Source organism: Arvicanthis niloticus, chromosome 3, assembly GCF_011762505.2.
Source record: "Arvicanthis niloticus isolate mArvNil1 chromosome 3, mArvNil1.pat.X, whole genome shotgun sequence".
NCBI lineage: Eukaryota > Metazoa > Chordata > Mammalia > Rodentia > Muridae > Arvicanthis > Arvicanthis niloticus.
Window position 1 is genome coordinate 61,222,400 of NC_047660.1, and position 14,112 is coordinate 61,236,511.

Genomic DNA, 14,112 nt, shown 5'->3' on the forward strand with positions numbered 1-14,112 from the left:
TGTCTGTCTTCAGCACTGTTCTTCTCTGGCTGCTCTGTACAAGAAATTGAAGTTCCCATTGATCGCAGCCATTTCATTAGCTTCAACTGCTCATTTATTAGGCATTGTTTTCTTTGTTTCTTCCTTCCTCCTGCTGTCCCTCCTTTAGACAGGTTTCACTGTGTAGCCCTAAAACTCATTGTAATCTGTCTCTCCCTTCTAAGTGCTGGATTAAATTCCTGTAATACCACAGCTGACTCCAACTCCCTTTTTTTACAGAGCCTGCCACCCAGATCTGTGCACAGCTGTCACAGGTTGAGTGGAGGGAGAATGTAGAGGAAAGGGAACATGAGGTGCTTGACTGCTTTCTGATCCCGAGCTTACCATACACGTAGCCTTATGTTTCTGTTTCCTGTGTGGACTCAGCATTAGTGGTACCATCTTCAGTGTGCTGCCTTTTCCTTAATGGGATATGTGTTTTATGTGGGAAATTCTTGTTTTGCAGAATAGTATGCTATACAGATATACTATGAAGTATAAGGCTATATTCATCTATAAAGTTACTCTTAGGGATTGGAGCAATAGATGGTTCAGCAGTTAAGAGCACTGGTTGATCTTCTAGAAGACCCAGGTTCAGTTCCCAGCTCTCAACTTTCTATAATTCCAGTCCCTTAGGGATCTGATGACATCTTATAGCCTTCAAAGCCACCAAGCACAAACCATTTCTATAGAACATACATTCACACAAAATACTCACACACCAAAAGACAAAAACAAAAAACCAAACCAAAACAAAAAACAAAAACCCATTAACATCAAACCCCAGAAATTCTTCCTGGTATTTCATTATTTAAAATAGCTGTAATAAGCATCCTTATTTGTCATTTTTTAAATATTTATTTTTTTTATTAAGTTTAGGTATGTGTGTCTGCCTGTAGGTACATATACTTGGAGGCCAGAGTTCTGGAGTTGGAGATGGTTAAGAGCCACTTGACATGGCTGCTGGGAACTGAACTCCGATTCTCTGTAAGAGCAGTTTTCTATCATAGACTGTTCCCTCTAAATAGGGTCTTCATTTCATTTTGTTTTGTTTCCTCTGAAGTTTCCTGTGTCCCACACTGGACTCAAACTCCTTGAACTTCTGCCTCAGGCCTCTCAGATGCTGGGATTACAGGCATGCACTGATGTGTCTTGTACATGCAGTGATGGGCTTCAAATCTAGGGGTTTGTGCATGAATCCTAGGCTGGCACTGTGCCATCTGAGCTACATCCTCAGTCTCTAACCCTTTGTTTTCTTAGATGTTGTAAAGTTAGACTGTGGTCCTTACTGTCTGATGTCATTGTCTAATGTGCTATTTATTTGACTTTGTTAGTCCCTAGAATAGAGAGTGTATAAGCTTCACTAAGCAGGGATTTTTGTTTAGAATACCTGGCACATAGTAGGTGATCGGTGTCTTTTGAACCAGATAATAGTGTAACATGTATTAGAATTTATTTAGAAAGAAGTTTTTGTTGTTATTCCAAAAATGAATTGTCATTGATCTAGGGCAGGGACACATGCAGACAGAAGGTATTTAGAGGGTCTTTAAATAAAACTGTTTCAAAACTTTAAAACCGGAATGCTTTAACATGCCTGTAAGTACATCGATCAGCTGTCAGAGACACTATGCTGTATCAGCGAACATTGGGCTTGGGACTCTGGACTGGAATTCTGACCTGTTTCTGTTATTAATCTTGGTGTTTGGCTTTCTGCAAGTCACTTACTTACTTTGCACCTACTTTATTTAGTTTGAAAACTTCTGAGAGGATACATTATGAAGTTCCCCTTCTCTTGACATTTTGAGAAGCTCTCTGGTGTACTCTGGTACTTTTAAATTAATCAATGTCATTTTCCAGAGTATATTGCACAAATCAAGCTTTGTAAGTCAATTAAGCTTGTGCAGTGTCTTAGTTTGGGTTCTGTGGTTGTGAAGAGACACCGTGACTATAGCAACTCTAACAAAGGAATGCATTTAATTGGGGCTGGCTTTCAGTTTGAAAGGTTTAGTCCATTATCATCATGGTAGGAAGCATGGCAGCCTGCAGGCAGACATGGTGCTGGAGAAAGAGCTGAGAGCTCTACACCTTGATTCACAGGTAGCAATAATGAACGAGCCACTAGGCCTGGTTTTGAGCTGCTGTTTTGTTTTGTTTTGAGACAGGGTTTCTCTGTGTAGCCCTGGCTGTCCCAAGTGCTGGGATTAAAGGCATGCACCACCATTGCCCAGCGGTTTTGAGCTTCTGAGACCTCAAGCCCCACCCCCTAGTGACAAACTTCCTCCGACAAAGCCACACCTACTCCGACAAGGCCACACCTCCTAATAACTCTGCTCTCTTGTGGACCTTTGGGGGCCATTTTTATTCAAACCACCACGCACACCGTTGAGTTTTTTCTTTTTTTTTTTTCTCTCTCTCTCTAGCTATCCGATATTGTGAAAAATGTCAGTTGATTAAACCTGATCGGGCCCATCACTGCTCAGCCTGTGACAGGTGAGATTTACTCAGTTTGTTTTTCTTTAGCCCTAACCTGGAACTTGGTGACAGATCGACATTACATGCTTCTTCATATTTAGCAAAACCATTTCATCTTTTCCTATTATTTGCTGTGGATATAGAACTATCAAATGAATATGTAAACTAGAATATACTGGAAGAGTTTCTCTGCTAGTTGAATAGAATTTTAACTTTATGCTTCTGTACTATGCGTAATGTAATGTTAATGAGCCAACATTTAAAACCTTGTAAAATATGATTGATAACTTCTTGGATTAGAGACTATAATGATATTTTCTCGTTTTTATTATCAATGTTGATATTAAAACAAAAAGATCAGTGTTTTAATACTATGTTTTTAGCTGCCATCACTTCCATTTTAATCCTTGTTTTTGTGTGAGAGGTTGGTTTAAAACCCTGACTAATCCAACAATTAGATAAGCTGTGCAACTCTCTGGGAGCTCGGTTTCTCATTCTTACTTTATTTATGAGATCTGTAGTCTCACTTTCTACATGTATAAAATAGATACTCTAGAGGCAGGAAAGTTTGGTTTTGCTTTGGTTCTTTGTGGAAAAAGTATAGTAGTGATCACCACGAGGAAACTGCATGTTAAAGAATGGATGGCTCAGTAGTTAAGAGCACTGGCTGCTGTTCCAGAGTTCTCTGAGTTCAATTCCCAGCAACCACATGGTGGCTCACAACTGTCTGTAGTGGGATCCGATGCCCTCTTCTGGCATGCAGGTGTATATGGAGATAGAGCACTTATGTTAAATAAATAAATCTTTTAAAAAATTAAAAAAAAAAAGAATACAAGAACATGACTGTCTCAATCCAGGTTTTAGTGTCTTGGTGCATACTTCTGAGGACTAGTACTGTTGATCTATACATGCTCATAATGCTAGAGGCCATCCGTTTCTTTCCTTTAAAAAACTACTTATTTTGTGTATCTGAGTGCACTGTCACTGTCTTCAGACACCAGAAGAGAGCATCAGATCTCATTACAGATGGTTGTGAGCCACCATGTGGTTGCTGGGATTTGAACTTCAGACCTCTGGAAGAGGAGTCAGTGCTCTTAACCACTGAGCCCATCTCTCCAACTCTTAGCTGATATTTAAATTAGGCCTTTCTAATGTACCTAAAGTCATCCCTACATCTGAATAATAAGATGTCATTTGGCCTGGTCCAATTAGCTAGATGCAATTAACTGATTTCACAATGGAAAATCCTTGTAACTGTTTACCGGTGGAAGTCTTTACAGAATATTCCAAGTTACCCGATGTTTCTAGGTTGCTTCATAAGATTTAGTTTTAAGGGGATATTTCTAAGTTCAGTAAAATAATGAGAAAGTAGAGTCACAATGTTTCTGTATGAATTTTCTTATGCTTGCTTCCTAGATGTGTTCTTAAGATGGATCATCACTGTCCGTGGTATGTATGAAAAACAGTGGAAATTGCCTAAGCCAAGGGGGTCAGGGTTGGGCATCAGAAGCAGGAAATTGAGAATGATTTTTTTTTTTTTAGCAACCCCCCCCTTTTTTTTTTAAATCTCGTGGTGCTGTTTTTTAAATCCAGAGTCCCAACCCATTCTAAGCATGCACTCTCTACAACTAAAACCATATACCCAGCTCTAATATTTTTATATTTGATTCAGTTCAATTATTTATATTTGAGCTTGATTAAATTACTAACATATATATATATATATATATATATACACACACACATACATACATACATACATACATACATACATACATAGGGATATGTATGTTTTTTCCTTTAAAATATTTTCTGACAAATACATAATCCAAATGTAGATACATTAAAAATTAATATTAGAGTTACAAAATATATGTTAATTAAAAACATATCCATAGTTAAGATACTGTTTGTTTTTTACTTCTCACTCGACCTATTGTCAAGTAATGATGATGTAAAGCTTTCTGGTGCTTCTTTTCCTTCTTATGATTAAAAGGCAAACATTAATTTACTGTCTTAACCGTCTCTATAAGGTTAGTAATGTTAGGTATATTCCTACTTTTGTACCGCTGCTAGAATTTTCACATTTTACAGAGCTGAGCTGTTTGAGGCAGACCCACCCTTCTCCCCATTTTGCTTTCTTTTTCTGTGATTATGATTTGTCTTATTTTTATAATACTTCTTTCTGTATTCTTCCAGGGTGAATAACTGTGTGGGATTTACTAATTACAAATTCTTCATGCTGTTTTTGTTGTATTCTCTGCTATACTGCCTTTTTGTGGCTGCAACAGTTTTAGAGTATTTTATAAAATTTTGGACGGTAAGTCTTTTTTCTATCTTAAACATATATAAAAGGTATGTATTTGAGAGAGTCACTTAGTACTTTTTATAAGTAGATCAGATTAGATTTTATAATGGTGCTGTCAGGACTATACTTCCCTTCATATAAGTTGCATGTGTATTTGTAAATATACATATATTACATAGGCTAGAAGTGTGTCTCTGTGTGATGCAGATTGCTACAAGAGCTGTTTTAAAGAAGTCAGTACTTTCACTTGGCTTGATAAGACTAACTGCACTTTTGCAGTCAGAGTGATGTCCTTGGGGCCAGACTAATACTTGCTTCTTGTTTGCATACTTTTTTTTTTCCAGAATTTTAAAAAAAGATTTATTTTTATTTTGTGCATATGGAATTGTTGTCATATATGTATGTGCACCAGGTGTCTGCCTGGTTTCTGCAGAGACCAGAACAGGTTGTCAAATCCTTTGAAACTAGAGTTACAGAAGATTGTGAGCTGACATGTATGTTCTGGGAAGTTGAACCTGGGTCCTCTGCAAGAGCAGCCAGTGCTCTTAACAGCTGAAATGTCTCTCCAACCCCACCTTTTCAGATTTTTAAAGATTGGCAAATAGTTGAAAATAATCAAATGTTTTAACAACAAGGGACTAAAGTTTGATTTATCTATGAGAGGAAAGCATTTAGAAACAAGTACCCAGTAGAGCAGTAACTGGGCGTGGCCTCCGGGATGTGCTGTATATACATGAGTCCACATAGTATGTGCTGGTGTCTGGGGGAAGTGAGCTGCAAATGTGTCCTGGCCTCTCTGGAGATGTTAGAGTTGCTGACAGTGCTCACTGCTCAGAGGGACCGCCAGGAGAAGAGACATGGTTATTCCCTTCTCTTGGGGGTGTTAGGTACCATTGCAAATACTTACCTAGTCAGAATACATAATCAAGCTGAAACCTTTTTAATTTGTAAAATTATATTCTTGAGGGGAAAATAACTACAAAAACATGAAAAGAACTCTATCTTAGAAGTAGTGTGGAGAACAACTGGTTTTTATTAACATTTTCTCAGTGATACAATTTAAAAATAACTTTCAATATACAAACTACTCATTCATTAAATCTTTAAATATCTGGATATTCTTCATCTCTATTTTTTCCTCTGGTGTCATCAGTCCTATTACATGTCAGCTCAGTCCTAACTGTCACACTGCTGAACCCAGTATCCATCCTTCAATTGGTAATTACTGAGCTGGCAGATATGGTCATGCTGTCATAAAAATGCACGCTTCAACCTGCTTCCTCTTCTCTTTCCATTCTCTTTCTCTGTGCCTATCTCATGTAATGGGAACAAAATTTACACCAGTTCATTTGTTGACAGGCTACAATAGTGATGTCATCTCTGAGTTCTTGTTTGTCCTCTGATACCTAAGTCTAGAAGCAGGCAGATCTATATAATGATATATTCTTAAAATTTAAATTCCATGAAGGCAAGAAATTTTGTCTTTTTCATCAGTAGAATATCCAGGAAGTTACCTGGCATACAACACAGTAGATGTTTAGTAAATGTTTGCTGAATGGTAAACTAACCAAAGGTAGGTAGTTTAGATTGCTCGTTCAATTGGGAAATTTGGAGTAATACTTAACTGCACAGAAGTGATAGATTATGTTAATGTAAACCTGTCATAAATGAAAAGCATTCAGTAGATGTCTGTGTGTCTGTGAGATGGTCTTAAATTAGCCAGTCTAGTCTAGAACTTACCATGTAACCTAAGCTCCTGGCAGTCCTCCTGCCTCAGCCTTTTTGAGATGTCTTTGGTTTTATTTTTCTTTTATGAACAGAGTACCTAACTTTGTGTAGCACCTGCTGATTTATGAACAGAGTACCTAACTTTGTGTAGCACCTGCTGATTTATGAACAGAGTACCTAACTTTGCTAACTCTGCATGTGTAAGACTGTGTTTATTAGTCATGGCCATATCTTCTTATGAGCTCTATTTTTGTTTTGTCTACTTTTTTGATTAGTTTTATTTTTAAGATTTATTTATTTACAATGCTCTGTCTGCATGTACACCTGCAGGCCAGAAGAGGGCACCAGATCTCATTACAGACGGTTGTGAGCCACCATATGGTTACTAGGAATTGAACTCAGGACCTCTGGAAAAGCAGCCAATGCTCTTAACCTCTGAGCCATCTCTCTAGCCCTTTTTTTTGATAGGTTTTTGTTTCCATAGAAAAGATACTAATCTTTATTCATGAGCTTGGTATTGATGAGATTTTCTTTAGTAAAATATAGAAATCCCCAGCAATAAAAACAAAGTTCATAATTTAGGCAGCACTAAAATTGCCAGTTTCTCCTATTAGGAGCCACTGTGCATCGGTAGACCTGTACTCTGTTGGCTGAGACAGATTTGCCTGGGCCCAAGCTGTAGAGCCCAGCTTTTGCCACACAGCACAGCAAAGTCTCCAGGGTGAAAGACAGCCCCAGTGTTCACGCCCCTAACATTCTCATCTTCATGGCGCCGGCTCTCTTGAAGATACTCATTATCCTCTGACTCGTGCTGCAAAGTTTCCGTTCACATTATAGCTTGTGTCTTCTAAACGTGTTTTGTTTCTCTCAAAGTTTTCTGTTTCTAAGCTCATTTCATTTATGTGGCTGCTGTCTGTTTGGTATGAGGCTGTACAAGTGGTCATCCATTTATTTTTGTCACACCTTTATTGTTTACATTTTCACAGTTAAACTGTGATTTGGCAGAGGAGATAACTGTGGCATACAGATATGTCCACATATATTCTTTCTAAAACCTGGAAAAATTTTAAGATGTATATGTGTTTTATTATCCAGCTCTGGTGAGGCCCACAGAGCTAGAGCCTATTGCTACTGAGAAGATAATTACTCAAAGGCCCCAAAGAGAACAGACAGCCTAATAGAAGCATGGGTTGGTTATTCAGGGGGCTCAGTTAGGGCAAGAGCTTTTGGAGTCTAAAATGTTTTAGGATTAGCCAGTTTGAGTAATCTCAGTGGATTCTTGGGTGAGGAAACTAGAGGAATACTGCTTCCTGGTGGCGGTGGCAACAGGGATGGCAGGATTGGTTAGCACATGGAAGTTGCCTTCCTTACTGTTAAGTTCTAAGTGCTGGCCACCTTGTGAGGGCAGTATCTCCCCACATCAGTGAAGCACCAAGATCCTGGAGTGTCTGTACAGGAAGATAAGAAGCCACAGTTTATACAGAGGATTGTTGTTACTGCAGTTATCAGAGTGAGAAGCTGAGATTGGAGAAATTAGGTAGCTCCCCAAGGTCACATATTTTATACTATAGAAAACTAGAATCTAAGGTCAGGTCTGTTTTGTAAAAATCCAGGTACTTCTCAAGGTCATTTGTTAGTTAAAAGCAGTGTACAGCACCTAGTCATGGAACACAGTTATGCCAGGAAATACCTTTATATTTTCAAGATTTTTACTAAAACATTTTAATTGAGAGTGGGCTCTTGTCGAGATGATGGCTCATTGGTGTAGAACACTTGTTGCTCTTGCGGAAGACCCAGGTTTGAGTCTCCATATCTACATGCTGACGCACATCCATCTGCAGTCATGAACACGGTCCACATACATATGTGTACACACAACTCACTCATGAAAATCAAATCCTTAAAAATGTGTAGGTTTTAAACTTTCAGCAAATTTTGTCTGGCATACTCTACACATCTTTAAACCTAGCACTCAGGAAGCAGAGCAGGTGATCTCTCTGAGTTTGAAACCAGCCTGGTCTACAGATTGAGTTCCGGAATAGCTGGAGCTATATGTGAGACCATGTCTCAAAAACAAACAAACAAACAAACCAAAAAACTAGATAAGTTTCAGCTCAGTGATATATTGTGAGCATAAGGACCTTGGTCCCTCAGCAGCATCAGGGAGATGCAGCCCAGCACTGTCCTGAGAAGGTGCTTCCTCGTGGATTTCCACAGAAATGAGTTTTAGGACAAGTCACAGTTAGTGAGTTTATTGAGTAGAAAGAAGATACAGTACATACATGCTTTAGAATAGCAGTTCTCAACCTCTGTGGGTCATGACTGCTTTGGGGCCAAACTATTTTTACAGGAGTTGAATATCAGATATCCTATATGTCAGATATTATATTATGGTTTATAACACTAGCAAAACTAGTTATGAAGTAGCAACAAAAATACTTTCATGGTTGGGGATCACCACAGTAAATATGAGGAACTGTATTAAAGGGTCACAACATGAGGAAGGATTGAGACCCAGTGCTTTAGAGTTAAGCACTGGTGGTGAGAGAAAGATGGACAGGAAAAATCACATCACACTCTCAAGGTGTGAATATGGGCTTCTCCAGAGTCACATGTAGATAGCCTATTGATGGTTGCTTACGAGTTTGAGGCTAAGTTACATTATTTGAAAGATGTAATCTAGAAGAGTTTAAGATGAAGCAGAGTTGCAAAATTTGCTCAAGTTTAATTAGTAAAACAAAACTGAACTAGCTTAGTTATTTCTCATATTTTAAAGAATATGCTTCTGTGAGTTTGAGACTAATGTGGTTTTCATTGCAAGTTCTAGGCCAGCCAGAGCTACATGGTAAGACCCTACCTCTAAAACCAAAGTGAAATCTTAAAAGTAGTTTTTGAGGTATATTTTTTTAGACTTAAGGCTGACAGGAGAGTGCTAATACAGATAAATTCAAGGTCACAAACATTGTGTCCAAAATATGCAGTTTTAAACATCTTCTTTCTTTGAGACATTAGAAAGACAAGTGTCTGTAGGCAGTGCTGGCTTTATTAGTTGTGCTAAGTTTCTGTACTCTCTGACAGTACAGAGTGCAAACTGGACGTCGGGGCTAAACAGCCAACCCACCTTCACACACCTGAGTGCTTGGAATGGAGTAGATTGCATATTAGCGTGAGTAGACAAGATGGGCCTCACAGTGAAAGGAAGGTTTGGATCAAAGCAGAAGGGAACCGGTAGATGTCTGAGGGAAGAGCCTTTAATCTATAGGTGTCGCTGGAGTGTTTCGGCTACACTAAGGGAACCTTTTCTCCGTGTATTCTTGTCTGTTCTGGAACTCACTGTAGACCAGGCTGGCCTCAGACTCGGAAATCTGCCTGCTTCTGCTTAAAGGTGTGCACTAACACCACGCAGCTCCCAGAGACCTTTTTATAGCTAATTAGACTCAGGAAGGATAGATACTAAGGGGAAGCCCAGGATCGTGGTAGGGCTAAGTGATAGAAGGGCCCTTAGAGAGCTCTGGTGTTAGGAGTGTAAGTCTCGTGTCTGTCTGTCTCCAGTAAAGTGGGGAAAGAGTGGCAATGCTTTGACTTGTAAACGCTTCTGATTGCTGAGCTGAGGCAGAGCTTGCCATAGTTTCCCCAGCTGAGACAGACAGTGGTGGTGCAGTTGCTGAGTCATCAGGTCTCATTTCTGGAACCACTAAGAAATCAGAGGTTAAAGAGTTAAATACAGATGTACATGCTAAGTATTTATTTAGTTCTTTTAGACACAAGTTTCTTGTATAATTGGATGGGAAAGTGCATGTTTAGAGGGGCTCTGAGATGTAAGAGAGAACTGTTTTTAACTTGTTTGTTTGTTGGTTGGTTTTTCCTTATTTTTGGGAAAATGTAGATTCTAAATTAGAGGGCAGCTTCTTATATTTCTTCCAAATGCACACAACTGATAAAGCTTAATTTCCGGGATAAAGTTTTTATAAGTTAATTTTCTTAATACATTGTCTTTGTTTGCACAAGCTTTGCCGCAGGAAATCTACAGAGAATTGCCCAAAGGTAAAACATATTATTGCCATGACATTCTCATAATCTTTTACAGAGTGAATGTATATAATTAAAATTTGCTCTACAACTGGCAAGATAATAGACTAATTACTATGTTTTAAATGTATAGTGGTTTCTCTGGGGAATAAAGAAATAAATGTCAGAATAATGCAAGGTTGTGGGGGAGATGATGTTCAGTGAGAAAGCTTTTGAGTCCCCAGGTTTAATCTACAACACACATACACAAACAGATTTCAGCTAAGTCTGTCGAAGCTTTGTGTGTGTAGTGTGTTATGTGTATGGTACATGCACATGAGTGTACAGGTGCTCACACATGTAGGAGGCTGTATTGGATGTCCCCCTTTACCATTTGCACTTTACTGCCTTGAGACAGAGCCTCTCACTGAACCAGAAGCTCACTGGCTAGCAAGCTTTCCTGGTCTGCCTATCTCTGCCCCTTACAGGGGTGTGTGTAACCCTTCCCACTACTTATGTGAGTGCTTCCAGAAAAAAATACCTGTACCCTCCTAGCTCTCTAACGCCTGTTAAACACTTTTTGTTTTAAATTAAATTTTTTTAAATTATAGTTGTGTGTATGATGTGTGTTCATGCATGCAGGAACACATATGGAGGTAAGAGGTTAACTTTGGAAGTCACTTGTCCTTCCAACATGGGTTCTAGGGATGGAACTCAGGATGTTGGCTTAAACAAGCACATTTTAACCTCTTAAGCCTTCTTGTGGCCCCTTTGGTCAGAAATTTAAAAAAAATAAAAAGCGTGTGCGTGTTCGTGTGTGTGTGTTCCCATAGAGGCCAGAAAAGGCGTCAGATCTTTTGAGCTAGAGTTGTAAATAGTTGTGAGCCATTGAGGTAGTGTTGGGAACCTCTGAAAGAGCAGTCAAAGCTCTTAAAAAGGAGTCGTCTTTCCAGTCTGTTGTTGTTCCCCTCAACCCTGACCCCCTTTTTGAGATAGGGTCTCTCTCCATGTAATCCTGGCTATCCTAGTATGTAGACCAGGATACATACCAATGTGCCTCAAACTCACAGAGATTCTCCTGCCTATGCCTCCCAAGTGCTGGCATTAAAGGTGTGTGCTACCATACCCAATCCATTTACAGTTTTTAAATTAAATAGGGCAACCTGTTGTGAAAGCCTGGGAGACCTGCCTATACAGTTTTTGAGACAGTCTCATGTGTCCCAAGATGACCTTGAATTTACTGTGCAGTCAAAGATGACCTCTGGTCCTCCTGCCTCTTATTCTTGAGTACTGGAATTACAGGATACACTACTGTGCCTAGTTTCTTGTCATGCTAGGGACTGAACCTAGGACTTCATGCATACTAGGCAAGCATTTTTCTAACTGAACTACACCCCCAGCCCCTTTATGGTTTTATTTTAAGAGCAAATATTCAAAGGCTTCTTCCTAGCCATATTTCTGTAAGAAGGAATGACAGAAACTGTTCATTCTTCAATACCTATGGCAACTCTTACAAATGACAGTTACCTACAAAGACTCCCAAGAAAAGAATCAAGGATGGGAAGGAGGGCATCAGCACATCTGAAAACATGGGCAGCTTGGAGGAGAGACACACAGAAGTAGAACTGAATATATCACATTCCACTTGTTTTTAGAGCATATACAATTAAGCAAATGGAAGTAGCCATGTTCCTCTGGATGATGAGGAAAATCTCAATATGTATATAGGGTATCAAAGAAAATTGCTAGGGAGAAGAGTCCATCCTCTCATTTTATGGCTGAATTGCTGAGATTATTAGATGTTTAATGACTTTAAATTATTGATTTATTTATTATGTGTAGGGGTGGGTATTTGCCTGCCTTTATATCTGTGTACATGCCTGGTGCCCTCAGAGGTCAGAAGAGGGTGTTGGGTCTCCTAGGACCGGAGTTGCAGACAGTGGTAAGATGCCTGTGGTGCTGGGAAGAATAGTCAGTGCTCTTTAACCCTGAGCTGTCTCTCCAGCCCCTAGGGACATTTTCTAAATTACTGGAGTGTTTATGGGCTCAGCTCAGCCTGCTGTGATGGACCCATCATTTGCTTCTGTAGTTATTGCTTCAGAATACATGGTCTTATTTTACTACTCTTCATGTATGAATTTTTTGGCAGATTTAATCTTTATGAAGAACCAGAATAAGTTGCATTTTAGAGAGTCAGTATCCTTACAATTAACCCTTCTTTCTTCTTTCCTCAGAATGAACCAACAACATTCCCCAGTGCAAAGTTCCACGTACTCTTCCTTTTCTTTGTGTCTGCAATGTTTTTTGTCAGTGTGCTCTCACTATTTAGCTACCATTGCTGGCTGGTTGGAAAAAATAGAACAACAATAGGTAAATAGACTAAAGTATACGTTTTTTAAAAAATGACTACAAATGAATGTAAAATGTATAGAAAGATTGTAGTAGGTGATAAAGAAATGAAGAGAAACTGTGTTTAAACTTGACTGTGTTGGGTACAGTGTTGTGTTATACTGGTGTTGAAGAGGATTGCAGAAGTGACTGTATGTATATGACTTCAGTAATATATAGCAAAATTTATCATTTATACATTATAAATAAAAGCTATTATTCTAAATGATAGATTCTCATGCTACGGTAGTTCACTCTCAGACCCAAATCATTTTAAATCCTTCAGTTTATCTTCCTGCTAAGACAGAGCAGCATGCTCCTGTGTATTCTTGACCCCCACAGACACACAACCTGACTGGTATATGTTCTAAAGGTTAATACTTAGGAAATGTTGACCTAGAGTTTCTATTGCTGTGAAGAGACACCATGACCACAGCAACTTTTATAGAGGAAAACATGAAATTGGGGCTAGCTTACAGTTGAGAGGTTTAGTTCATATTTTTATAGCAGGAAACATGGCAGCATGTAGGCAGACATAGCTGAGAATTCTATGTATGCCTGGTTTGGAAGAGAGAGTGACACTGAGCCTACCCTGAGCTTCTGAAACCTTAAAGTCTGCCCTCTGTGACAAACTGTCCCGAAGACCGCACCTCCAACAGTGACATTCCCTGAGTCTATGGGGACCATTTTCATTGAAACCACTGCACATGTCTTCTTCCATTTTTGTTTCATTTTTCAGTGAAATGTAGTGCATAGTATTTTTGTTAGTGCTTATTTTCTTTTCTGTTTTTTTTCTAATTTTTTAAATTAAACTATAAAGCTGGAATGATGGCTGGATAGGTAAGGGTGCTGGCAAGCCTGATGATCTGAGTTCAGTCTGAAGAACTCGTATGGTAGAGGAAGAGAGAACCAGCTCCCACAAATTGTCCTCTGACCTCCATATATGTTCAGTGACCTGTGTGTGTATGTGTATATATGCACGCGCGTGTGGCACACGCTCACTAAATTAGTAGATATAAGTGCAAAAATAAAAAAACTTAAAGCATACATAGAGGAATCATTCAGTGAGCTGTTGAAGGGTAGCAAGGCTGGTTATTGTGAGACTTGCCCTCCTCCCCACACTCAAGAGGCTAAGGTAGGGTTACGGGGGTGAAGCCATCTTAGGGGTGCAAGACACTCAGAGAGAGAGA

General features: G+C 39.1%; 1 protein-coding gene across 5 annotated transcripts in view; it reads left to right on the forward strand.

Moving 5' to 3' along the window:
• The window catches only part of Zdhhc20 (zDHHC palmitoyltransferase 20), a 58,778-nt gene that overhangs the window by 31,495 nt on the left and 13,171 nt on the right, over positions 1–14,112 (forward strand). For 3 of the 5 annotated variants that reach the window (XR_013109342.1, XM_034497689.2, XM_076930933.1), the window contains exons 5-8: positions 2,439–2,508; positions 3,907–3,939; positions 4,690–4,810; positions 12,769–12,904. Coding sequence is in view for 4 of the 5 variants with exons in the window: in XM_034497689.2 (XP_034353580.1) it covers positions 2,439–2,508; positions 3,907–3,939; positions 4,690–4,810; positions 12,769–12,904 (360 nt within the window). In the remaining variant the exon portion in view is untranslated. Of the gene's footprint in view, positions 1–2,438; positions 2,509–3,906; positions 3,940–4,689; positions 4,811–10,534; positions 10,571–12,768; positions 12,905–14,112 lie in introns of all 5 variants that reach the window. The other 2 variants (XM_034497686.2, XM_076930932.1) reach the window with 1 other exon arrangement.